General features: G+C 37.6%; 1 protein-coding gene across 4 annotated transcripts in view; it reads right to left on the bottom strand.

Moving 5' to 3' along the window:
* The window catches only part of HS2ST1 (heparan sulfate 2-O-sulfotransferase 1), a 175,564-nt gene that overhangs the window by 18,553 nt on the left and 129,147 nt on the right, over window positions 1-27,864 (bottom strand). For 3 of the 4 annotated variants that reach the window (XM_045036139.1, XM_006934882.5, XM_003990280.6), the window contains 2 exons: window positions 19,267-19,505; window positions 8,523-8,608 (listed from right to left, as the gene is read on the bottom strand). In XM_045036139.1, coding sequence (XP_044892074.1) covers window positions 8,523-8,608; window positions 19,267-19,455 — 275 coding nt within the window. In that variant the 5' untranslated portion in view covers window positions 19,456-19,505. Of the gene's footprint in view, window positions 1-8,522; window positions 8,609-19,266; window positions 19,506-25,523; window positions 25,548-27,864 lie in introns of those variants that run through there. The other variant, XM_019837380.3, reaches the window with a different exon arrangement.

Raw genomic sequence — 27,864 nt, 5'->3', positions numbered from 1 at the left:
TAAAGACAAGAGTGAAAGCCATTTGGTTTAAGCACTGTTTCCTTGGGGGATGAGAAAGAATTGAAGGAACAAAGGAAACACAGAAGTCTTTTACTTTAGCAACCCATGCAGCCCCTAGAATTGTCCAGCTGGCTCCTGTTTTAACATCCTCACTTGTCCCAGTCTTGAAACCTTCGTGTTATCTTGATCTCTACTTTCCTTTATTCTTCACTTAGTACAGTTACCAAGTCCTTTGATTTTTTTCTGCTGTTGGCTTCCCCACAGATCTGTCCTGTCCTCATCATTCCCTTCCTTTCCACCACCGCCCTCTCCCAAGGTCTCTGGTTTGGATTACTGCAATAACCTTGCTGGTTTTCTTGCATCAGTGTTTCTCCCTTCCAACCTACCTTTTAGAGCAATTCCCAACTGATGTTCCTAAAACACCATTTATTAGATCACTCCTCTTAGAAACATGAAATAACTCTACTGTTTATGTTGACATCGAATCCAAACTCCTTTGCCTGGCTGCTAATGTCTTCTGGCCTATGTCTCAGGCACCACCTTATTGACCTAACTGTATTTTTAACTGTCCTCAAAGAAGAAGCCAGCTACCTGTTATGGTTAGGCCCACCTCTTCTACCTCCCCCAACCTATCACAGTTACTCCTCTTCCTCCTTGCGTGCCTTCGCTCATTTAGTCTTCCTTAACCAGAATGCCAGTCTCATTTTTCCATTTTTTTCTGTCACATTAATTAAAGAAACACTTTTTTGCATATGCCAGCACTATTATAACATGAAGAGTACAGCCATGGGAAAAAAAATTCCTTGGCTTTGTGGAGGCAACGCTCTACTTGGGAGAGACAACATAAACATAGTAAAAAGTACTAAGGAAAAGAATGAAGGGAAAGGAACAGGGACTGCCAGGAGAGGTGGGAAGAATACAATTCAGAAACAGGGTTTTCCAGGAAGGCCTCACTAGTATTAGGTGGTGATAGGAGGGAGCCATGTAGATTAAAGTGTCCCAGGAAGATGCAACTCCAGGAGTATGAAGCCCTTTAAGCAGCTAGGTGCCAGGTGTTCTCAAGGAATAGCAAGATGGGCCTGGCTGCAGAATCAGAAATGGAGAGAGAAGGGGGTGGGGTGGAGGAAATGCAGATCATGTGGGCCCCGTAGATCTTTATGAGCATCAGGACGGCAGCCTGGCTGAGTCAGCAGGGAAGTATCATTATGGGATGTAATGCACAGCATGGTGACTGTGGTTACCAACACTGTATGGTAAACTTGAAAGTTGCTATAAGAATAGATTTTTGAAAAGTTCTCACCGTCACAGCAGCAACAAGATGGAAATTATTTGAGGGGAAAGATGTGTTAACTAACCTTATTGTGGTAAACATTTTACAATATATACGTGCATCAAAGCATCACATTGTACGCTTTGAACTTACACAACGGATATCAATATATCTCAATAAAGCAGGAGGGGAAAAAACAACCATTGGCTGCTGTTTTGGAGCAAACACAGAGGGCTAATAATGCAATCTTGTAAAGTCTAGAGCCTGTGGCACACGGTACTATCTGCTTTCACGGACACCTGCACCCAGGAGCTACTGCTCTCAGGCCAGTCTATCCACTGCTTATCTTACTCGTGCTTGTCTTATAAGTTGAGAATTTTCTCCTTAGCACCATCATCAACCATTTGAGAATAGGCACAGTACTCTGCATTTCTTTTTATAGATTTCACAAGGCCTAGTATACATAAATACTTGCCCACTGATTAATTAGTACTAATTTGAAAGATTAGAAAAATACTAACAATCTCTCTGAAAATAAGAATCACGATGAGAAATGATACAACTAAGCCTGGGTTGTAGGACTCTGGTGAGAGAGAGACAAGTGAAAGTTGCTTATTCTTTTAAACCACTCCTGGTATGTCCACTCATCTGTCCACAGAAACCTTCATTTTAGTGAACAGCTTAGAATTTAAATTTCCCTTCTTACTAAAATCTTTTTCTGAAGGCACTAAAAAGCAAATAGCTAAACTAACCAACCATGTCTCCCCCTTATTTCTGCCTACTGCAATCAATGTCTTACACACAGCGGGCATTCTGTAAATGTTTTATACTTAATTCTTAAGCAAATGAGTAGTGAAAGAGACTACAGATAAGAGAAAAAGCAAGGTGCCTGGATAACTGGATTCTTTCAGTCTCTAAATTACTGAAAATTAACTAAACAGGAAGTTTCTAACCTACAAATAAGCTGTATTCTACAAGAACCGTTGTGTGTGTAAAAAGTGGTCAGCTGTCTTGAATTTCAGTTCTTTTCTCACCATTAACACTTAAGGGCACTAAAATTTGTGTTCACATGGAAATACTGAAAACTACAGAGAATCCTTTTGTAAAACATTAATTACAATATTAAAGTTGTGAACTGTTGATCATAATTGGGATGCATTTTTTTAAGTGAACAACTCATAAAACTATAAAACCAATAATGGAGTAAAAATTTTTTTCACAATGTTTTAAAAGAGGAAACAATATCATTACAAATATATGGCACTGTCACACTGGGTATTACAGTAGAAGCTCCGTGAGGGCAGGACTGTTTCCCTCTTGTTCATGGCTTTGTTCCTAGTATTCAGCACAGTGCCAGACATACAAGTGTCAAATATCACAGAATTACATTGAACAGACTATTGGGAAGTAACCACTTAGGAAGCCTTTCGGTGGGACAGTGCACTCAGCAGTGAGAAGAGGTGGGGAGGCATCAGGAATACACAGGTGCTACATGAAATAAGTGGAAAGTCTTGTAACAGGAAGCAACAAGGAAGGGAAAGTACAAGATCGTGGGGTAAGGGCTCCAATCTTCAGACTGTGGGATTTCCTGGGAACCCCCTTACCATCTTCTCCATTATTAGCCACTGATGACTCTGAGTCATTCTCTTGGGAATTACCTCCTTCCCGTATCATCTTCCACCACTGCTTCCTCTTTTTTCCTTCCCCCTAGTCCCCGACATGTGGGACAGACAGCAATTCTTACCAAGTGGCAGTGAAAAGGGGATACGGCACTTTACCAAATTCTCCTTGCTGTCTGGAAGATGACTTTCTGGAACATGGCTTTGGATGGCATTTACCTGTATGAAGTATGATTTCAATGAAATACATGAATGAATGAATGAATGAATGAATGAATGAATGAATGAATGAAACTCATTCTGAAGATGGATAAGACTACTGTTTATAAGGTAGGGTATGGTTATAAGGTAGGATATGGCTATTTAGACAAGAAAGCAAGAGATTCTAACAGAAAACAGGCATGGTAAAAACAGCATCTGGACTGTTTAGCTCAGCTGGTTAGGAAACAGGCATACTTTTAGGTTTGTGGGTTTAATTCTTTTGCCAACCAGGTAGTTTTGTACAGGGGGAAGTGTTCTATGGTTGTAAACTCTGCCTTTAACCTGACCAGGCATCTGAACTGTTCCTCAGGAGGGCTCAGGTGGAAGAAGAGACAACCCATCTTCATTCCAAAAAATATAAACTATTATTATTGACCTGTTAGAACATGATCTTCCTAGGAAAAGAACAGCATCATTTGGTAGGCATCTGTAATGTTCTATAAAGATCAAAAGGCAAAAGTCTAATGTGAGCAGCAGGTTGGTAAGAAGACATTTTAGGAACCTTGCTCTTGCCATATCAGCATATGTGGAGTGACAAAGCATGGACACAAACTTGGCTCGTTTCTTTACAACCACACCCTACATATTTCGGATAGATGAGCAGGCATCAAGAATTGTCAATAGAGCAAGTACATACCCAGAACATCTGAAAGGAACCTTTTCAACAAGCGGGACAGATCTCAAAGAGGGCTGACTGGCCTTCAGGAAGCACAATGCTTTATGATTTCTGCTTCATACTAGGTGTAACATCTCTAGGAAAGCAGCAGTCTCATTGCTTAGATGGGACACTCCCATCTAATATATATTTATTCCGGACTCTCTTAGCCCTAAAGGTTCACAGAAATTTCAAATCCTCCCCAGTGTGGCAGGTTCCCAGTGTCTTGTTTTGAAAATAGTATATGACCTGTTGGTATTTGTTGGTTCCGCTGGTGATGTTGTGATTTTTGTAGTAATTATTTATCTCTTAAAAAGGGCATTCATCTACTATGCGTCTATTAAAATAGCCCAAATTAAAAAAAAAAAATTAAAAAAGGTCTAACAATACCAAATGGTGGCAAGAATACACAGCACCTGGGCCTCCCATACATTGTTGGTGAGATTGCAGAGTAACACAGCCACATGAAAAAAGTTCTGCAGTGTCCTAGAGTTACCATAAAATCTAGCAGTCCCACTTGTAGCTTTTACCCAAGAGAAACGAAGACATACATTCACATAAAACCTGAGTGCAGGGGCGCCTGGGTGGCTCAGTCAGTTAAGCGTCCGACTTCAGTTCAGGTCATTATCTCATGGATTGTGGGTTCGAGCCCCACGTCGGGCTCTGCGCTGACAGCTCAGAGCCTAGAGCCTGCTTCGGATTCTGTGTCTCCCTCTCTCTCTGTCCCCGCCCTGTGCACGCTCTGTCTCTCTCTCTCTCTCCCTCAAAAATAAATAAAGATTAAAAAACAAAAACACAAGAAAACCTATGTGCAAATGTTTCCGCGGCTTTATTCATAATCAACAAAAACTGGAAACCCAAGTATGCAGAAACTGGTGAATGGATAAAGACTGTGGCATATGCATACAATGGAATACTACTTATCCAAGAATTAACTACCAATATGCATAAATTGGATGCATGTCAAAAGTCTATGCTAAGTGAAAGAAGCCAAACTCAAAAGACCTGGTGACTAATTAAAAAGTATGTGGTGAAGAAAAGGGTTGTTCAAGAGGACTCTAGGTTCTGGCTTCGATGTCTTGATAAATAAACACAGGTAAACTTCCCAAAAGGGAATAATGGAGGCAAACACAAGAGTCTTGAGCAATACCTTAGCTGGGAACAGGAAGAGCCAGCACAGATTCAGGTAGGGAGAAGAAGAAAACACCAGTAGGACAATGTGGTAAATGAAAGGAGACAGAATTTTAAAAGAACGTTAACACTGCTTTGCGTGAGACACAGAACCTACTGCTTCATATACATTATCATATTTAATCCTCACAACCACCACGAAGTACTTTAATTATCTTCACTTTATAAACGGGGAAAATGCAGACCTAAAGTAACGTGCCAGTAAGGAACCGAAGGGATTTAACTGCAGGTCTGGCTGGCTTCAGAGACAGCTCCCTAGCAGTCTACGGGATCAGTGTTGTAAAAAGGGCTGGTGGTACGAGGTCAATAAAAAGGCAACTCTCGCATATTGCCTGTAATGATTAAAATAAGGAATGTTTCTCTAGTGTTGTGATGTATTTGTTGAAAGCTATAGAAAATGGTGCTGACTTCAACCGGCTCAGGAGAGAATTACAAGGTAAAATGGACAATCTCACATAAATCTATAGACTGACAAACTATATTAGGCCTAAAATATTGTCACTTTATTACTCTCTAGGATACCTTAGACCTAGTGAAGCACTCAGTTATGTGTCTCTTGTCCTGACGCATCTGTGCTTTACTGATTGACCTTAATTGTTCTGAAAAAGACAACAGGGGTGATGTGGACAAACCAAATGACAGTGATAAAAACCCATACTCTTTCCTGGGGACAACCACAAAGGTACACACCTGACATGTACCTGAATAAAACTGCTGTACCAAAAATCATTTCCAAATAGCTAAGACCGATACCGACATATTAGCCATAGGTAGCTAGGTCATAGACAATCTCAGCAGACTGATCGAAACCAGCATGAACAGTTTTCTTTTAACTGAATATTATTCACTATAAAGTCAAATGCCACTGAAATAAACCAAAGAGATGTTCTAATGTTTTTATTTTGTAAAATCTGAAAAAAATCAAAGTGGAGGTAATAGATGGTGCTGGTTAGGAGTATGGATTTAAAAGGGAGGATGATCTGTAATATTTTCACTGTTTATAATAAAACATAATTCCGGGGGAAAAAATGGGGCTTCCGTGAGCTCACTGAAGACAAGAACTACAACTTATTCAACTTCATGTGGCCTATACTCTAGGACATTTTGAAAATGTCCAACCTATACAATTTTTTAAGTGGAAAATTTCTACATTCATGACATTAATGATCATATCTGCATTATTTTAAAATTATGGTGTTCACTAACTGAATAGAAAAAAAACGTAATTGTACACTAAAAAGAATGAGGAAATATGCTAAAAAAAATCGAGAGTAAAAAAAATCAAGAATAAGACGAAGACAGAAAGGAGCAAGACAGGACAGGAATATAAACTTGGAACAAAGATATTTCTGTTATTATGCTAAGTCCTGAATAAAACCAGATAAATATAACCAAAACATGGCTTGAGCACATATAGGCTTACATATAAAATGTGTGTTTCTTAGTGATTGGTCTAAACCAGAAACCACTTTTCATTTTTGATTTCTTTATCTTGCTTCCTGGGTTTCTGGGGACATACTGAGTTTATATGCTTTTCAGGGACTCTTTTAAAACAAATGAAAAGCTATGTGATTAAATATTTCTTTCACCAAATTCAACTGTTTTCTCCTAAAGGCAAGTATTTTAGTGGACTCCACAAAGTACTATAGCAGTCCAGAATACATTTTGAAGAATAAAGTATTTTAAAAATTAGTAAGGTTATGTTTCTTTCCTCTTAGTCATTCATGGTGAGTATGCCTGTTACACTAAAATTTATTTTAAAAGATACTAGTTACATCTACTATAGTTCTTGATGATATACATCAAAATACATTTCCTCTAGGTGATTTCTTTTAGGTGTTTATTTAAAATCTTGTAAAAGTCCATTGAAATTTTTTACAATATTTTTAACCTCTAATAGCATGAGACCCATTATTAAAATACTCAAAATCTTAAATATTCATTAGTATTTAATAAATGAGATTAATCTTTTCAAGAAATTTTGTAACTTTTTCATCTGCAAGAACCCTAGCATATACCAGAGCTTCAAGTACAAGACTTTTGCCAAAAGCAAAAGCACTCAATATATTATTTTAATAATGGAAACCTCAAGTATTAGAAACCAAGCTGTATTTGGAAAAAATAAATCATTTAGGTGAAAGAGTAACAAACATTCAATTGAAGGATAATGCAGCCCTCAGGGAAAATATGCATATGAATCGAGTTTATGAAATTGGTTCAGTGCCTCTGCAAGGAAAAAATAATTAGTTTATTTTAAAGCTGCCCATAAAATGTCTTCAATATTGCATTATGAATTATTTACAGAAAAATGTACATCTAACTTTAAAGCTACCATTTTACTGAAACATCTTGAGTACTGTGGAGCTAGAAATAAGAATATATTATTTCATGTACATAATATTCTGGAGATTCCCTTTTAATTACATGCTTTTCAAAAAGTTAAGGCTTAGTATCTGAATCAGTAATAATTCACTCAACTCTTTTTCTTTTCGAATTCAAGAAGTTAAAATGACTGGGATATCAATTTAATTTTCAAATTTTACACAGAATGTTCTCTGGAGTTGACAAACACATGACAGTATATTACTTTGAAGTCATGACTGCTAATGAAATGACTGAGGGGACCATGTCTGAGCTTAAATCATTTTAAAAATACATTTTAGATGTGTCTTTGAAGTTAGTACAGGTTATTGAGGAAAAGATTTGGATTTGAGGTTTTACTATATAATGCTACACTATGTGCTGTGAAAAAACATTCAAATGGATTCACAGAGTAGCCCATGTTTAGAATACACCTTGTGCCCAGTTTGTGGAACAGAATCTTAATATGGCACAGACTCCAGGGGGAGCCACACAGGACTTGCATACCATGCAAATGCCTGGAGTTTTATGAACTTTTCTTGAGAGAATTATGATAGGAATACCCTGAACCCATTCCACCCCAAAAATATGGAAAATGAGAATTATTTATCTCGTTTCAGACAAATCACCATAAAGGAAAATCACCATCTTTTTAAGAGTGTCTTTTGAATACACCACAATTTTAAAACAAACACAAGGTGGCCTAAAAGAAAGTGTATATTTTTCTATGTCTTGGCTGAAATGCAGAGGCATTGGGTAACCAAAAAGTGTGTGATGAGGTTCTCTGCTTTCTCAGTTCTCGGTCAATGATGTGTTAAGTCAGAATCTGACTGGCCTCTAGGCTAAAACGTGGGGCTCTCCTAAAATAGTGTCATTTGGTTGTAAAAGACACATAAACACAATAATGATAAATAACTTTAAAGAGTATTACTTGCATTTAGTCTAATTTGAATTTCTAAAATTAATATGACAATTTTCAATTTATGAACACTAGAGGGCAGTAAAACACTAGAAGGTATATTTAAATTACATTATCTAAAAGTGGCAAAGGCAAGCCAGTAGTACATTTTTAAAAATCAAAATAGTAACAATTTAATACATTTGTGTCTTTTTAGGTTGCTAAGGTACAAAGCATTCTTCAGTGTGTCATTCAGGTATAACTTACTTTGCAAAATCCAAATAAGAAACATGTCCATGATAAAACCCTGGTTTCATCTCTTTCCAGGAAGTTATATTCTTTACAAAGCGTACCTAAAATAAGAGAACACACTCATTACTTAAGTTCAATTTAAAGAAAAATGAAATTTGGTGATAGTAAAATAGTTTCCATTTAGGCTTTTAAAACAAATCACAGGAGTTTGACAATTACAGAGCTTGAAACACAGGTTTCAACTAAGGAGAGCACAGTGTGATCTGTAATTACCAATTCATCATAGAGAGAGCTATTATCACCACACTCAGAAAAGAGTGAGACAGAAGCCTGAAAAACCCACACAATGCAATCATTTACAATGCTGCACAGTGAGTAATTCACAAGGGGTGAGGGGAGGGTGGGTACCAACACACGCGCTCAAGTCTGTTTTTAACTCCCAGAAACTCATTATTCACAAAAAATCGTATTAATGGCTCAACGAATATAACAAAAAGTAATCCTTAAACCAAAATGATTAAAGATGATGATTAATCAGAGAACTTTTTTTTTTAATTTTTTTTTCAACGTTTTTTATTTACTTTTGGGACAGAGAGAAACAGAGCATGAACGGGGGAGGGGCAGAGAGAGAGGGAGACACAGCATCGGAAACAGGCTCCAGGTTCCGAGCCATCAGCCCAGAGCCCGACGCGGGGCTCGAACTCACGGACCGCGAGATCGGGACCTGGCTGAAGTCGGACGCTTAACCGACTGCACCACCCAGGCGCCCCTAATCAGAGAACTTTAAAGAACTAAAGGTATCATAAGATTGTTGATAAAAAAGGTTAATAAAATTAGAGATGTGATATAGAAAAAAAATTTTTTTAATCTAAATATGTCACTATCACTATTTTAATTTGCTGGAATTAAAAGTATGCAAAAGATTAGTTAATAAAAAATTCTTTTACTGCAAATATATTTTAAAAATTTAAAGAACTGGTTAACACAGAACTTGATAAGCCTAAGTATCACCAGCTATAAAAGAGCAGTGATACACAATTTCTCAAAGAAAAATGGCATCTGTTTTTGATAAGCAAATTTCTGAATGATAAACAGCAAGTGGCTAAGAATCTTCTAGGGACTAGATATAGTGTAGGGGCGGGTCAGGGGGTAGAGAAGGGCTAATGAGTAGGGGGCCCAGCACCCTAAACTGCACTGGAAGCATCTGCAAGCTGTGACCACAGCCTCTAAAGCACAGGCCTATCAATTGCATACTTCTGACAATTTATCAATCTTTCATTTACATTTTAGAATAGTTAGTCATATGGAAATATTCTGGACCACTTCTACCAGACTAGTCAATAAATTAATAGCACTGAATGATGATGGCTGCCTCCTAGAAAAGGCCTGTTGGTAGGGCAGAGCACAAAACAGTGCAGAAGCAGCCATATGTCAGAGAATGTGAACTAGGGAAAAACAGAAGGTTCCGAGGAAATTTATTTTTTAGGGGAAGCATTAATAACTCATATGCTAACAGAAATAGAGTTCTGGGGTGCCTGGGTGGCTCAGTCAGGTGAGCGTCTGACTGCGCCTCAGGTCAGGATCTTGCAGTTGACAAGTTCGAGCCCCCACATTGGACTCTGTGCTGACAGCCCAGAGCCTGCTTTGGATTCTGTGTCTCCCTCTCTCTCTGCCCCTCCCCCACTCATGCTCTGTCTTAAAGATAAACAAACATTAAAAAAAATTAAAAAAGAAAAGAAGTAACAGAGCTCTTGGAAGGGAAGTGATACGAACCTTATCTTATTATCTTATACACACACAACACCCTTAAATTAAATCTGAAAACTACTACCATCATGTAGATGATAAAATTATGTTGCCTTAGAAAATACACCTGAGTGCCCCATAGTTGGTTGAGCATCCAACTCTTGACATCGGCTCAGTTCATGATCCCAGTGGGATTGAGACCCATGTCAGGCTCTAAGCTGAGTGTGGAGTCTGCTTGAGAGTCTCATATTCTCGTATTCTCTCTCTCTCTCCCCCTGCTCTCCCCAACTTGTTTTCTCTCAAAAAAAAAAAATACAAAATTATATTTTATCAGATATTTATGATTGTTCCCCACCAAAAAAAAAAAAAAAAAAAAAAAAAAGAGCCAAATGTGTGATTTGAGCTTCTCATGTTTCCTATCTGTTTAAGGAAGGCACCAAATAAAATAAAAATATCAAATTGCAAATGAAAAACAAACAGAAAATGAAAAATTAGATAACCCAAAAACTGAATCCTTAAAAAATTTTACATGTTGAATATGAAAAGTCCTTATAACTGCCATTTACTAGTAAATTATTTCATATAAGCTTTTGCTTCTGTGAAAATCAGTTCCATTACTTCAGCCAAAAATGAGGGGGAAACAGAAAAGAAGGAAAAGAGAAAAGGAATGGGAAATGGTGGTTTAAGGGTACTTAAGGCATAGTTATTAGCAACTCAGCTTTATTTCCCAGAAGCCTAGATTTAATGGGGATGTGATGGTGTGGGAGAGAAATGAAAGGAGATGCTAGACTGGAATCTGAGAAAACAGTGTTACATAAACCAAATGTTAGAGCGGATCAATGGTACAAACTGTGAGTACACTGTGGTAAAAGACTCAGGTGGAAATAAGAGTTAGGTAAAGGGGCGCCTGGGTGGCGCAGTCGGTTAAGCGTCCGACTTCAGCTCAGGTCACGATCTCGCAGTCTGTGAGTTCGAGCCCCGCGTCGGGCTCTGGGCTAATGGCTCAGAGCCTGGAGCCTGCTTCCGATTCTGTGTCTCCCTTTCTCTCTGACCCTCCCCCGTTCATGCTCTATCTCTCTCTGTCTCAAAAATAAATAAACGCTAAAAAAAAAAATTAAAAAAAAAAAGAGTTAGGTATAAATATAAACTTCAAGCATCCCTCATTCTTCCACCTTTCCTAAGGATGGTCAGGATTAAACTGAACCCTCCTAAGAACATACTTTATCCAGCACGTGTCCTTCAACGTGAGGTGAAGAGCCCAGGAAGCTGGATTAATATCTGGACTGCTGCAGGGCTTCTCAAACTCAATGTGCAAATGGATCATCTGGGACTCCTGTTAAAATGCAGATTTTGATTCAGCAGGTCTGGAGTGGGGCCCAAGATTCTGCACTTCTAACAAGTCTCCACATGATGGCACGTCAATGGACCACATGGAGGAGCAAGCCTCCAGCATGGGTAGGCCCAGGAGCTTCCGCTTGGTTTTATTTACACGAAGCTTGTTTTTGTAGTGCTTTGCAGAGGAGGCCCTGAGGTGTATAAAAACTCTTCAGCAAAGATATATCTCATATTCACTGCTTTTATAATAAGGGGAAAACAGTGTACTGAAATAGAGTGAACTTTTAAAGACTGCCTTGTAAGCTCCCACAGTACATAAAACAGAAGTGAGGACAGGGGCAGAATAAACCCTGCCTACTCAGTCTCCTCCTACCCACGCAGTGATGCCTGGGGCATACTAGAACCAAAGGATTCCAAGAAACACTATTTAAAAGCGAACAGAGGGGCGCCTGGTGGCTCAGTCGTTAAGCGTCCAACTTCAGCTCAGGTCATGATCTCACGGTTCGTGGACTGGAGCCCCGCATCGGGCTCAGTGCTGACAGCTCGGAGCCTGAAGCCTGCTTCAGATTCTGTGTCTCCCTCTCTCCCACTCTGCTCATACTCTGTCTCTCCCTCAAAAATAAACAAACATTAAAAGAAATTTTTTAAAAACCTAACAGAAATGAGAAAAAGGGTTGTGCCTTCCAGTTGGACTCAGGAAGTTTAGTGATGGTAGAGAACAGAACAAGGCAGGCATCTTCCACTGTTGTCACCAACCTCAAACCCTCTTGTTTACAGAATCAGCATTTTAGATGTGAAAGGGACTTGGGAGATCCTGTACCCCTTATTTTATAGATAAAAAAACCTGGAGCTCAGGAACCATATACTGTAGATTTTGGTCCAATCATCCTTCTAGGCCACATGCTAACTTCCTTAATACATTATTGTTCAATTTAAACAAGGAGGAAAAAACCCAGAAGGATGTGAAAAGGAGAACAGCATTTGTATCATGTTTCTGATCAACAAACTTGGTCACTGAGAATTTCAGGTTTTATCCACTGCCAGGGAAACCCCTCAGATCCAGTCATTCAAAACTCCTCAACTTACAAGACCTCAAAGCTGTTGACAAAGCTCTCAAAACTGTTTATTTTCCTGATCACATTCATTATACTCTCAGCTTCCAATTCACCCTGTTCACTACTCTCATATTGGACAACCATTTTTCAACAATGACCGTTGACTTACTCTTGCCTTTTTACTGTCTTGGGTAACCTCAAGGGGTGCTGAACGCCGTCAGCCAAAAGTAAGAGACCTGGTTTAAATGTCTATGCAGGGCTTTTGAATTTTATTTCCTAAAATCATTCTGAGGTAAATTCACGTGAGTTATTGCTTTTAAATTCTCTACACTATTACTGTTAAAGTCTCTCGAAACACACAGAATCTTCCGCTAATCTCCAACTATGACAACACCGAAGGCTACGTATGTGCATGTGTTTTTTTTTTCCTTTCATCTCACAAACATTTTACCAGGGCGATGTGTTAAAGTCTCACTAATAAAGCTGTGGCTGATTTACAATCAGCAATAAATCAAAAGATGCTGAGCTGAGATTTACCTTCTCATTACAGGGAAGAAAAAAAGCGCTAAGCAAACAAATGATGTCAATAAGGTTCAAGTGGTGGTTCAGACTAATCTGCAGGGTAGTTGGAGCATTTAGAAGTATCATTTACATACCACTGAAGTTCTATAACCATCCTTTAACCCCCTTTGAGGAACAGTCTTTTTTGAAAAGTATCCTTTTCAAAGTATGAATTTCGCTGCTTGTCCCGAGTTTCCCTGCCTCTCCACTCTCCATCCCCCTTCTCTCCCTCTGTCAGGAAGCCTCACTGCAGCTCCCGCTCTACCACTGGCTGCCTTCTCACCTCTCCTGCACCATTCGCCTTGTCAGTTTCTCTTCTGGCTTTCCTCTGCAGTGGGGCATTCTGCTCCAGACCTTGAGATAAAGCTCCGGAATACAGAGGAGTGAGTGGAAATCGAGATCAGGTGAACAAGCTTCTGCAGCATTCACTGGGTGCACGCTCACGGACTATACTTGGCACTAGTGAAAGGTAAAGGGGTGGGCGAAGGGAGCAAAACATAATAGTGGCAAATGAAGTTAAAGAGACAGAAGACCCTGAAAACAGTGGCTTGGGGAGAAGACATAATGTCACTGTAGTGACTTTACTCAAAGAGTAGTTCCATACCCCCACTGAAATAGGCTATCAAGAAGGATGTTTCAGAAGCAGTTGTTAGATACGCTACATGAAAAGAGATGTTTTTATAGCTAGCCTGAAGCAGATCCGAAACTGTGATTTTTGTCAGATTTTATAACTCAAGCAGAGTCAGGCTAGCAAGTAATCAGAGGAGACCTTTAGGGAAAACCCAAGCAATGTAGGGAGTGGTGCTCTGATTTATTTGCTGGTGGAATCAGACTGAACCAGTGCTACAGGAAAAAGCGAAGAAAGCACCATCTCACAACAGTGCACCTAGACCTACATTCTTAATAAGATTAATCTCAACATTATGATTATCTGAAAGAACTTGTTTTCACTATCTAAAAGTAGCAATGTCATCCTGACAATCCTGGCCAAATTCCAACTTTGTAATTACTACCTAGTGAACGAATACTACTATTAACTCGGATAATTACTATCTACCAAACTCCTACTCATGCCTATACTTAAAATAAATATCCATTGTACAGCTGTGGGTAGTTTTTCGAGACTAAACTAGAGAGAAAGTTTTCTATGCAAAAAGGAAAAGTGATTAATAACTGGATAAAACATAAGAAAGGTTCGGCAGCAACAGAACACAGTATCTTCACCAAAGTTCAGGATTGTGTTGTTCAGGCTTTCCTTTGCAGGAGGCACAGTGGGTGTGTCTCAAATCACCTGAGGTAAGGGGAGAACACATTGCCATCGATAAAAGGGGCTCATTCTGCCAGTAATTATCATCAGTGGTACTATGCTCAACTAGGAACTACTTTCAGTACCTAAGTTCATTTGTTCTCTCATTCATTCTTTCAACAAAAGTTTTATGGAGCATATATACTATGTCTCAGACACCATTCTAAATACAAGGAATACTGGAGCACCTGGGTGGCTCAGTCAGTTGAGCATCCAACTTCAGGTCAGGTCATGATCTCACAGTCTGCGAGTTCGAGCCCCATGTCAGGCTTTGTGCTGGCAATGCAGAGCCTTCTATGGATTCTCTGTCTCCCTCTCTCTCTTTCTGACCCTCCCATGCTCACTCCCTCTCAAAAATAAATAAATATTTTAAAAAATTTAAAGATTAAACACAAGGAATATGGTAATGAATAAAACAGATGCGGTTCCTGCCCTTTAGGAGCTTATACAGAGGAAAAGACCAATAGTAAACAAATGAGTAAGTAATAAGAAAGATACAGAAAGAATGCTGATGGTACACAGTAACTTGGAAGAAGTATTTAATATATAGGATGGGTAGTAAGGTTTTTCTGAGAGGATGTCATTTAAGCTGAAATGTTAAAAAGGATAACATGAAGCCAATCAGGAGAAACCAGAACATTCTAAGATGGAATGGTTAAGTGCAGAAGCCTTGAAGTGGAAAAGGACTGGCGCAGACAATGAACCAAAAGGCCAGTGTGTGGCTGGTAAACAAGAGGACACAGCAATGGACGAGGACTAGATTTAAAAGAGCCTGTTGGTCTAGGTAAGGAATCTGGATTTTGTTGGGGAGGTGGGAACATGAATTTAAAGATTAAGCTTCACTATCCTATGAAGATTATAATACGTACATTCTCATAACCCCACTGAGACCTGTGTTCTAGATATTTTGCTACTTAAACTATAGTTCAAGAACCAGGAGAATAAGTTTTGGCATCAGGTGGAAGATTTTTTAGAAATTCACATTATCAGGTTCCATCTTAGTCTTCTGAATCGGAATCTATACTTTAACTGGTGGTTAATATACACATGACAGGATAAGAAGCACTCATCTAAAGTGACGCTTGAAAAATCAGTACCTGCAACTAATCAAATCATAGGCATTAATGCAAAGATCAGAAGGTTAACAGTGAACTAAAAGGAAAAAAAAATCACTATGTTGTCCTACAGAGAATGCAAATTCTGGGTATTTTCAATGCTTAGAAAAGGACTAAATATGATCACAAACCTACACATATGAGTGTAGAAAAGAATTAAGAAAGATCCTAAAAGATGCTGCCACTTAACACCTATTTGACAGTTACTTTAAAGACAAGACATTCTCCAATGTAGAAGTATGTTCATGATAGCAGAGTAAACTTTATTTTCCAGCTACAAGAGCTAAATGATTACCTGTCTCTTGCCAATTCCTGCCTATTCACTGAGTAAGGCACACCTCACAAATATAACTCCCAAGACTGCCTCTCGCTCACTCTCATTGCTTCGTCTTCCCACGCCTCACATTCTCAAATGTTTATCTTTCCAATCCCTTGTTCTAACTTTCCCTCTTCTTTTATTCCGATTTCTTCATTGTGAAAAATCCCTAAACTACAGAAAAGATGAAATAATAATATGGTCAAAATCTGCATACTCATGCACTAAGATTCACTAACTTCACCTTTTGCCACCTTTGCTTATCTCTTTGTTCTTTCTCCATATGCACACACACACTTAATTTTTTCTGAACCATCTGAAAACAAGTAGCAGACATTTTTGATCAAAGATCCAGTTACAGATCACACATTACGTTTGGTTTTCATGTCTCTTTAGTCTCCTCACCTCTAGAGGACCGTCTTGCCTCACCCCCAACCATACCTGGTTTAGTTGTCATGATATTGATACCTTAGAAGAGTTCAAGACGATTATTCTAGAGAATGTTCCAACAAGACGGATTTCTCTGTTTCTTTCAAGATTAGGTCTAGATTAAACTTTCTGGTAAGAAACATTTTGCAGTAAGTAATTTTGTGAGAATACCATGAAATGATATTTCCTTTTTTTTTTTTTTTTTTTTTTTTAAGATTTTTAAGTAATTTCTACACTCAGTGTGGGGCTCAAACTCACAAGTCTGAGATCAAGAGCTGCATGCTCTTCTGACTGAGCCAGCCAGGCACCCCAGATCTTTTCTTTAAACAGTCCTCATAGTTCCTGCATCTGTTTTATGTTCCGAGTAAATTACAAAGAAGCTTCTTCAAAGATGTGGCCTTGCTTTTTCGTTCCTATTTCAACAAAGAATATAGCACAAACTCTGTATATACTACATACTCAAAAATAAATGAAAACTTGAAAGCAGAGTGGACAACTACTTCTCAGGATGATAGAGTATGCATAGATAGTTATTACCCACTCAGTAGTTTTATATCAGACTCAAAATATTTGGACTTTGCCTCTAAAATTTTTGAGAAAAATAATTAAGCATGTGAACAATTTAGTACAATGCCTAGTACAGTAAGTATAAAATACATTTAGGAAAGAACTGGAACTAAAAAGTATTTCTCTACACAAGCACAATTTAAGTGCTGTTCATCATGTAATCCCACTGCATTTAAGATAGTGTTTATCAGGGCATCTGGGTGGCTCAGTTGGTTAAGAGTCTGACTTCGGCTCAGGTCATGATCTTGTAGTTCACAGGTTTGAACCCTGTGTCAGGCTCTGTGCTAACAGCTCAAAGCCTGGAGCCTGCTTCTGATTCTGTGTCTCCCTCTCTCTCTCTGCCCCTCCTCTGCTTGTGCTCTGTCTCTCTCTCTCTCTCTCGAAAATAAACATTAAAAAAATTTTTTTAAAAGATAGTGCTTTTCTTTTAATGTTCTTTTTGTCTACATGTAACTCATGAGCTATTGAAAGAAAAACAGAAGCTTTAGCTCATCCAAATGTAACTGGGAAAATGTATCACTACATGATGCCTACAAATGTCATATGTGGAGAGCTTCCATAGATTCTTCATAAAAAAAAAAAATGGTCAATGTCACTGTCAGATATCTTGTAGCTGTCATAAAACTTTGTAATGCTGGACACAAAATAAGCAAGATAACTTTACTTTTCTAAAAAAATACTACGGGGCTCCTAGGTGGCTCAGTCAGGCATTCAACTCTTAATTTCAGCTCTGGTCATGATCTCACAGTTCATGAGTTTGAGCCCCATTTGGGATTCTTTCTCTGTCCCTCTCTCTCTCTGCCTCTCCCCCGCACATGCTCTCTCTCTCAAAATAAACTTAAAAAATAAATAAAGAAATAATAAAAGATACTACTAATAAATCTAAATCTAAAATTACTATGTGAGTATTGAGTTGTTCCTTTTAAACCAAGATACATTTTGAAAAGCAATCAAGCAAGAAATTTAAAATCTACCACACACTACATATAAACTGATTATTTAGGATACTTGCCCTTGAGATATACAGTATTACATAATGAATAGTTTTTATGACCCACTTAGCTAAATAAGCTCATGTTTCTTCTCATTTATAGAAGAGTTATTTAGTTTGGCTGATGGATGTAGATTTTTGGTTTTATGAAAAAGAGTAATTGAGGATACTGCAGAAAGCCAAGAATTATATGGGCAGATGATATGCCATATACTATTAGTCTTTACAAACAGCTCTCTAAGAAAACAAATCTTAACCTTGTGTATCAGTGTTACTCTCTTGTTTCTGTGTAAGGATTTTAAGTATACTTAAAGATGGGATTAGAGTCAATTCTGTGACAAATAAAACAAGTTCAGCTGCTGTCAAACAGATAAATACAATCTTAACTATATGACTATCAACAATCTTTCTAATAAGGCTACTGCAATGTGGTATTTAATCCTAGAGAGTATTTTCAAATATCATCTTTTCTCCTCATTGAGCCCAATTCCCATTCTCTTCAATATTTACAGAGAATTCTATTTATTTATAATTACAGTCAGAACTCCAGGTGTGGAGAAAATGTGTGCTACCACTGCTAAAGAGAGAATTTTTTTTCATGAGATAATTTCCTCCATTTTTCTTAAATCTATTTCATAGCTACCCATTTGCTTATCTAAAGTTTCTTGACAACTTAAAAGGCAAGATTATGTTAAAAATATAAGCTCCAATTCCTGTTCTCCAGAAGTCTGTAGCTAATATATAAATTACTAGTATAGACAAGATGAAGTTCAGGAGGTTAGTCACAAAACTGAGTGATATAGGACACAGGTACTCGGCTGTGAACACAGCTGTGCTGACAGCTCAGAGCCTGGAGCCTGCTTCAGATTCCGTGTCTCCCTCTCTCAGAAACAAACAAACAAACAAACAAACATGTAAGTAAGTAAGTGAATGAATGAATGAATGAATGAATAAATAAATAAATAAATAAATAAATAAATAAATAAATAAATTTCTCTACCATAAAATGAGACAGCAGAACGATTTTTATTGCAGGGTATCTTGCTAAAAAATTTTCATATTTTTAAAAGGATATCAAAGGCATCATTTTCTCTTTACAAATCCAAAGCTATTCATAAACTACTTTTTATAAATATTTGAATACATATAATATGCAAAGAAATGTATCAAATACTGTGGAAAAATGTAAAATTATAGAAAAGGTGTTTGGTCCTTCCCCCAAGAGACTTACAATTCACTGGAGTCAGCACACAGATCTCTAAAAATGTTCCTTCCTCTTGAGATACAAAGAGAGTGGGAAAGTATCAGAAAACATTTATTCATCTCCTAAGTGTTTACCTGGTCTTGTAGTGACATCACTGGATTATTTTTGGTAGTGTTGATGTGAAGAACATGGTATTTATTCTTTGCACAAAGGTCATAGGCAATATTGGTAAAAGAGGTGCTTGCAGTTTTGGGGACTCTGTTATAAATGATCACCATATCCTCCTCCTCATCTAGCGCTGCCTCTTGTCGAGGACCATCCATTGTATGTCGCTGCTCAATTTCTCGAACTTCATGTCTTGCAATAGCCCTTTCTGCAAAGAAAAACAGATATGAACTAAGTTTTTAAAGACAATGAAAATAATTTCTCATTTCTAGAACATAATTTTCCTACTCAAGAAATGGGTAAGAGTACTTGAAGAAATGTTCTGAAGACCCAAACCTCAGAATTACCTTTGAAGGATAATACATATGCATATACAGAACAAGAGAATAAACAGTCATTAAGTTTAGAATACCAAAGACCAGAGATCAGTGTAGTTCAAAAGTCACTCTACATTCTAATAGAATTTCTACAGCCTGAATTCATTCTCAAACACACAAAGACATATTGCATGGCATGCTAAACTTCACGGTAAAAAATGCACTTACAAAATGAGTCATTTATAATTTAAGCAGAGATTCTGAAATTTATTACTTAGGATTTAATTACTCCCTGGTTTATCAAAATGTAGCAGGACAGTGGTTATAAATGCTAGAGTGATTTTTGGTAACAAGAGGAGAAACCACATCATCACAAGCCCTTTTTCATTTTTGGTGTTGCATTACATTCTAAGTCCTGGCTGTTCACTCCTTAAATTCTACGGTTCATCTAACTCAAATCACTACCACATGGTTTGAAAAGCAGTTACCTTTTGCATTCTATTACTATTACTCTCTATTTAATATAAACTTTAGCTTTGAGGGTTTTTTGGTTTTTTTTTAGAATAAGGAAATAAAGGGGCAAGAGAGAAAAGAGGGGATAAAAACCTCTACCAAGATGACAAGTTACCTTGCACAGAGACAGCCGCCCACACACACTATGCACCTTCCTACCACCAGATCTCGGTGCAAGCTGTCTCACTTGAACATTCTTCTATTTCCCCCACACCCTAATGCTGCCTGGTGAACTCCTCAACCTCCACATGGAATTTCATCATCCCTTGAAGGCGAAGCATTATCTCATCTCCCTAATTAGGTAACATCACACACACAATGCATGCATATGTACCACATACCACATGTCTCATACTAATCAGAGTTGTGATTTTTTTAATATTAAATGTATTACTGGTGTCTGTCCACCATAATGCCGACAACTTAATAAAATGACACAAAAAAGCAATGAGGTATAATTACAGTAACAAGCACAGGCTTCAAATACCGTCAAACCATATATCTTATATTTTGGTTCAGAAGACACGGTCACCACCACATTATAGAAAGTATACTCTGAGCTCAGGATTCACATTCAGAAGACTTGAATAGAAGTTCCAAGCCTGCTACATATTAGCAGTGGGCTTTCCAAAACAGGAGGAGAAGCCCATATACTCTATATGTATATGCACGTGTGCATGTGCATGTGTGTGTGTGTCCACATTCTATATGTATGTGCATACATGTGTTCTTTTATTTTCCCTTGGGAGAGTTAGATGGGAATGTGCAAAGAAGGAGATGAGCTTAATGTTGAACATATCGCTGAATTGCCTGGGACCATCCAGGAGATGTTATGTAGATAATTGGGCACATAGGTCAAAGGTTCAGAATAAACATTCAAGTAGAAGAAAGACATCTGGGAAAACCATGGAAATGAATGCAACTGCCTAGATAATCTAGAATATGTAGCATGGGAGAGAGACTCTGGAACAGAATCTTAGGAAATACCAACATTTAAGGAGCAAATAAAGACAATCTATAGAATGAGGCTAAGAAGAAACAGAGAAAGGAAGCAGGGTAGACTTTTAAGAAGCATATGCCACATGATAGAAAGCATAATATTTTTCAAATTGACAGTGCTTCCCAAATGGATCTATAAATCAAGGTAATGTATGAGGCTATAAGCATCTACACAGGATTTGGAGGTTGTCTCAGGTTAAACTCAAAGAGTATTTATTGAGAACCTACACACGTTATTATATTCAATAATTTTTAAGAAATCTTATCTCCCAAACAACCTCAAACTGTCATCATAGTCTAAAACTATTATGATATTGTTATGTACACACACCGCCCTCTTTCCACAAAGGAAAATAAAACAGTGCTGTTGTCACTCAGGTGCTGACAGAAGCGTGAGAGGTCTCCTCTAGCAGCCCAGACATGCATAAAATTGCCTTTAAAAGATTCACCTACAAGCAACAATGCTGAATTTACTTTCACTAGTTTTTCTAAAACCAAGTATTTGGAAAAGAAGACTTTATGTGCTGTTTCACAACTGGGTACCCATTCCATCTACAGAATACATAATGACAGAATATATAAAGAAATTCTGTAATATTAACAGTTTTTGTAATTATTCCATCTACTGATAAAATTTTACATACTCAATCACTGCTGTGAAAATTAGCCACAAAATTAATTAAAAATATTTTTAAAAGGGGGTGCCTGTGTGGCTCGGTTGGTTAAGCATCTGACTCTTGATTTTGGCTCAAGTCATGATCTCATGGTTCATGAGTTCAAGACCTGCATCGGGCTCTGTGCTGACAGTGTGGAGCCTGCTTCAGATCCTCTCTCTTCCTCCCTCTCCCCCTTCCCTGCTCGCTAACTCTCTCGCTCTCTCTCTCTCTCAAAAATAAACTTTTAAAAAGAAGTTATCGTTTTGTATGTGGAATTTTTTTTAGTATTATTTTAGAGAGAGAGCAAGCAAGCACAAACATGGAAGAAGGGCACAGAGAGAGAGAGGGAGAATCTTAAGAAGGCTCCACACTCAGCACAGAACCCAATGTGGGGCTTGATCCCATGACCATGAAATCATGACCTGAGCTGAAATCAAGAGTCGAACACTCAAATGACTGGGCCATCCAGGCAACCCTGTGGATTTTTTAGTTTTTAAAGTGATAAAACTCTAGCCAGACCATGAAACATGTTGTAAAAATTAATCACTGTTCTTGGTTCATCATGTGTACTAAATTATATGCACTGTATATTGAACACAACTTTAAAAAATTTCTATAAAAACGTGCAAATGGGGGAGTCACTACTTTCCTCATTCAAATAATATATTTATATGCACGTTCTATTTTTCAAGTGTTTTTACTTTGCTTTAACAAACACGATAATTAGTAACATAGTGTTATGCCTAAACATAAAATGATAAAAAGTGTGGAAAATTAAGAGGATTTTTATTAGTAATGTTTGTTTATAGAATCAAATCTCACTTAGTTGAATAATAACAGTAATAGCTCTTGATGGTAAAATACTCTCTCTTTCCACCTGTGACAAATGTAAAACCAGTAAGGGTGTTTGCAATATAGCCATATTCTTGACTTGCTAAGTATTTGACAGTTCCAAGTCTTTTTTTTTTTTTTTTTATCAAAGATGCTCTGCATCTAGTTAGTACAGCTTCTTCTGAGACTCTCTTAAATCAGTGGGGAAGCTTTATTAGTTACAGCACATTTGCAGTGCACTTAGAGAATGTAGGCAGTATATTTAAAATCCTTACGATGCTTTTTTGAAGTAATGTTTTCTTCATGTTTGAGTAATGAATTACAGAATCTGTTACGCAAGCTATTTCAGGACCACCACAAAACCTATCACCTCCAAACAACATGGGCACAACCTGAGAGTCATAAAATTACAGGTGGGTTAGGGACTACTGGCACTAAACCACCCACCCAACACCAAAGATAGACGCTAAACTTCATGGCCATTCTAGTTCTTCAAGGCTCCCGTGCAAGGTGGCATAGACCTTGGCTCAATGAACCTTCCCATATGGCAGATTATCAACAAACTCAAGTCTTTTAAAAGACTATTCGTAACAGCAGTAATGACCTATTCCTGCACTGGCAGGGCATTAAAGGCCTTATTTAGTGCAAGAAGGTAATGATCAAGCTAAATATGAAACACTATAGCTGCATTAAAAACACCAAACTAAATTCTACACATCACTGAAGTCACCAAGATGCATATACACCAGGCTACAGAAAAAGTGATGAAAACAGAACTGAAGATTTAAAAAAAAAATTGTATATCGTTTAATGACAATTGTTTTGAACATTACAGTTGTTTTGGGGAACACCCTTCTCTTTGAATGTGTAATTAAATGTTCAATGTACTAAATAATTTAACCTACACATTTAAAGAGAAATAAGAGAAATTATATGGAAATAAGTTTTGTGGTTTATACAAATTAAAGGACCCACGAATATATAACTATCTCTCCCTGCCACAGCTCAATTCTGCAATGGTCTCAGCAGAAAATAAATACCTCACAAATGCCCCAAAAGTGTAGTTTTTCTGTACTGTGGGTAGCAGATTAGGACTTCAGGGAGAAAAGATATAGCAGAACGAAAGAGCAATCCATTGCCTTGCTTTAAATACTGAAACTTCTGGGGGCGCCTGGGTGGCTCAGTCAGTTGAGCGTCCGACTTCGGCTCAGGCCATGATCTCATGGCTTGTGTGTTCAAGCCCCGCGTCGGGCTCTGTGCTGACAGCTCAGAGCCTGGAGCCTGCTTCTGCTTCTGTGTCTCCCTGTCTCTCTGCCCCTAACCCACTCGCATTCTGTCTCTGTCTCTCTGAAAAATAAATAAACATTAAGAAAAAAATTTTTAAAAAAATACTGAAACTTCTGCATGTTAAACTGAAAAGTATATAGACAACAGGTGAATAATAAAAGGCAAAGAACACGAAGAAAAAAATTACCAAATTTTAATATTTATAAGAGAAAACCATACAAATTGGCAATGACATCATTAAAACTTCAGTAGATAATAAGCTAAGGTGCTTTATAAGAGATTTAAACTATATACGCATGATAGAGCAGAGTAAAAGTATTACTGGCATTATGATTTTTTGGGGTCATGGACTCCTTTGAGAATATGTAGAATACTGTGGACACCCTCTCTCCAGAAAGACAGACTGGTACATTTTAGGAAGGGGGTGGTCTGTGACCCCAGAGTAACTACTCCTAAGAAAGAAAAAAACAAAAACCAAAAAACTCCCCAAACAGCAAGCCTAATAGTAAACTGCCTTAGGGCAAGAGTATATATATAGAAAAAAAATAGGTTACTCATAAGTAAGACCTGTAGGCAAAGAGAAATCACTGAAGAAACTGGCAGTGTCCATCTGAGAAATGTCTGCAGGTGAGGATGCAGGGCACAAAACTTGACCCATCAGGACCCCATGGCAAGTACACCTGTTGCACAGCTAGATAAGCGGGGCTCTAAGAGCTTGGCGCATCAAATAACTGAATTAAAGTGGATCTTCAGCATTTTCTAGGGACAAATCTGAATTGTGTAAATCCCCAAACACTGTTATGAAGTCTAATTTACTCCCCATAAAATGTGTGCACTATGCAAAGTAGGAAGCAACAAAGCTGCACCAAAAACAAATTATGAATCTATTTAACTGATCCTTTCTTCCGCAACACTCACCGTGAATGTACTGTCCAAACAAACACTACCTCATCTGCGTGGACGGAGCATTTGGCAATCACTTATAAATTACATAAAGTGGTTGTCTGATTGCATACATCAGTTTCTTAAGAATATTTTTAGCTTGGATCACTCTCCTTGAACTCTTCTTCCTGAACTCAATCACATCATTTTCTTACGAGTATTTTTAGCTTGGATCACTTCTCCTCGAACTCAATCACTATGAGAACTGACCAAATAAATTTCTATATGAAAGGCTGAAGGCTGGACACTGAACACTGCCAAGTGCTTTCTTGTGTGGTTTCCAGGCAGTCAACAAGGGGTGCCTGTGCTATCATTAACACTTAAAAGTTTAAGTAGATCATCCTGTAAAAAAAAGAAGTGATAGCACCTTTCACTTCAAGGGAGATGGAGTAGACCAATGTTTTGCTATTCTTCTCACTGTGTACACCTAAAAACCCTGGACATTATATATAAAATAACCACAAGACTCTAAGAAGGTGGAGGGAAAGTTCCTCTACAAAATCCTATAGCTACCATGACATTAATAGTAAAAAACTGAAATTGAATGTTTTCCTTCTAATATCAGAAACAAGGTATAAGGTATAATCTCATTACTTTTATTTAAAATAGTGTTAGAAGATCTAGCATTACCAACAACAACAGCAGCAACATACAGATAGAAAAAGAAGAAATAAAACTAACCCTATTTGAAGATGATATGATTTTCTATGAAGATAATCACAAGGAATCTACAAAAACAAAACAAAACAATCCTAGAATAAGTGAGGTCAGCCAAGTTCCAGGATACAAGATAAAAATACAAAACCCAACGTATTTCTATACTAGAAATAAACACATAGACACAAAAATGAAAATTACAAAATCATCTATAATTACACAAAAAATACTCAGTTGTAAACCTAACAAAACATATAGAGGACTTATATGCAGAAATAAAGGTTGAAAACACCCAAAACTTGTTGTAAGACATGAATCTACACATTTAAGCTCAATGAACTACAGGAAGGAGAAAGTTAAAGAGATCCACGGTTACACATTAAATCAAACGGTTAAAAGCCAAGGCCAAAATGAGAATCTTGAAAGCAGCAAGAAAAAAAAACCAACTGATTACATATAAAAGATCTGCAATAAGATTAACAATATATTTTGGTCCACTTGATCGTGTCCCATAAGTTCCTAAGGCTCTGATCACTTTTCTTCACTAGTTTTTCTTTTCACTCCTCTGACTGTATTGTTAAATGATCTTTATGTTCACTGGTGGAAACCAAAAATAGGAATAGATCACTTGAGAAATCTGTAAAAACATGGAGGATGTTTTGAGATGTACTATCTTGGGAAAACTCAAGAAAAGATATGAAGAATTATCAGTTGGAGTCCCCATCTTCTATCAAAGTATTCATTTTAAGCGATTGAGAGGCATAAAGAATCGTCTTGAAATGGGCTTACCCATGACTAACTATAATATTTCATATTTTATAAATAGGTACTTGAGGAAAAAAGGTACTTCTACGATATTATCATTCTGTATTTAACTGTGCAGTTAAGTTCCTTCTTAAAATAAAAAGAAACCAAGTCTCAGACAACCAGTCAAAGGTGGAGCACAGGCTCTGGAGCCAGATTAACGTGGGAATAGTATCCTGACATCAGTATTCAGCCGGTGATCACTTTGACACCAAGTTTCCTCATCAGATGACAATAATAATGGGGCCTCTTAGGGTTTTTTTTTTTTTTAATTTTTTTTAACGTTTATTTATTTTTTGAGAGAGAGAGAGAGCACAAGCAGGGGAGGGGCAAGAGAGAGAGGGAGACACAGAATCTGAAGCAGGCTCCAGGCTCTGAGCTGTCAGCACAGAGCTAATGTAGGGCTTGAACCCACAAACTGTGAGATCATGACCTGAGCCAAAGTCTGGCGCTCAACCGACTGAGCCACCCAGGCGCCCCTCTTAGGGTTTAAGAATCAAAACATGAGAATGCATATAAAACACTCACCACAGAGCATGCACAGAACAAATGATGCATATAAAGCACTTAAAATACATAATGAGAATTCCACATTAGCTACTACCAATATTAATTTTTTCATATAGGTGATTAGTATATTTCTCAGATTGATAATAAAAAAAGGTTGTAATGTATAAGGATTTCACATTTTTTAGGGGCGCCTGGGTGGCTCAGCCGGTTGAGCTTCCGACTTAGGCTCAGGTCATGATCTCACAGTTGGTGGGTTTGAGCCCTGCGTTGGGCTCTGTGCTGACAGCTCAGAGCCTGGAGCCTGCTTCAGTTTCTGTGTCTCTCTCTCTCCCTGCTCCTCCCCCACTCATACACTGTCTCACTCTCTCAAAAATAAATGTAAAAAATTAAAAAAAAAAAAAGAATTGCACATTTTTTAATTTGTGCAATAACTGTAAAACCTATAATCATGTTTAGCAAGTACATTAAGTAAAATATAACTCATATTCCTTTAATTTAGTAACCTAACAACAAAAAGAATTATATTGGTGGTTATCGGACTGATGGGATATTTAATAGCTACTTTAATTTTCTTACCTAATCATCTCAAGAGCATTAACCAATATATTTTTAGTGGCAGTTCATCAGTGAGATTAAGTTTGGAAAGAAAATTTGATTTTTGTAATGTATTTTCATTAATGTTAAGAATTAATGTATAATTAATGCACAAGCATAATGTATATGTAAAACATGTATCTACAGGGCCTAGGAAAAGATACTGCATATAGAGGCATTCAATAAGTGCTTGTTAAAACTGTTGAGTTTATAAATGCTTTTGTTTTTAGTATTAATGAACTCATGTAAGATTTTGTGAGTACTTGCTTATTTTTGGTGATTTTTAAAAGTGAAGTTCTTGTAACAAAATTAATCATTTCAAAGTGAACAATTCAGTGGCATTTAGCACATTCACAATGGGGGCAACCATCATATCTATCTAGCTCTGAAACACTTTCTTCACCCTCAAGGAAATCCAATTCCCATTAAGCATTTCCCTCTCCACTATCCCCTGGCA

Source organism: Felis catus, chromosome C1 (genome assembly GCF_018350175.1).
Source record: "Felis catus isolate Fca126 chromosome C1, F.catus_Fca126_mat1.0, whole genome shotgun sequence".
NCBI classification, from domain to species: domain Eukaryota; kingdom Metazoa; phylum Chordata; class Mammalia; order Carnivora; family Felidae; genus Felis; species Felis catus.
Note: the sequence above shows the minus strand (reverse complement) of the source record. Positions and strands in the feature narration are given on the sequence as shown.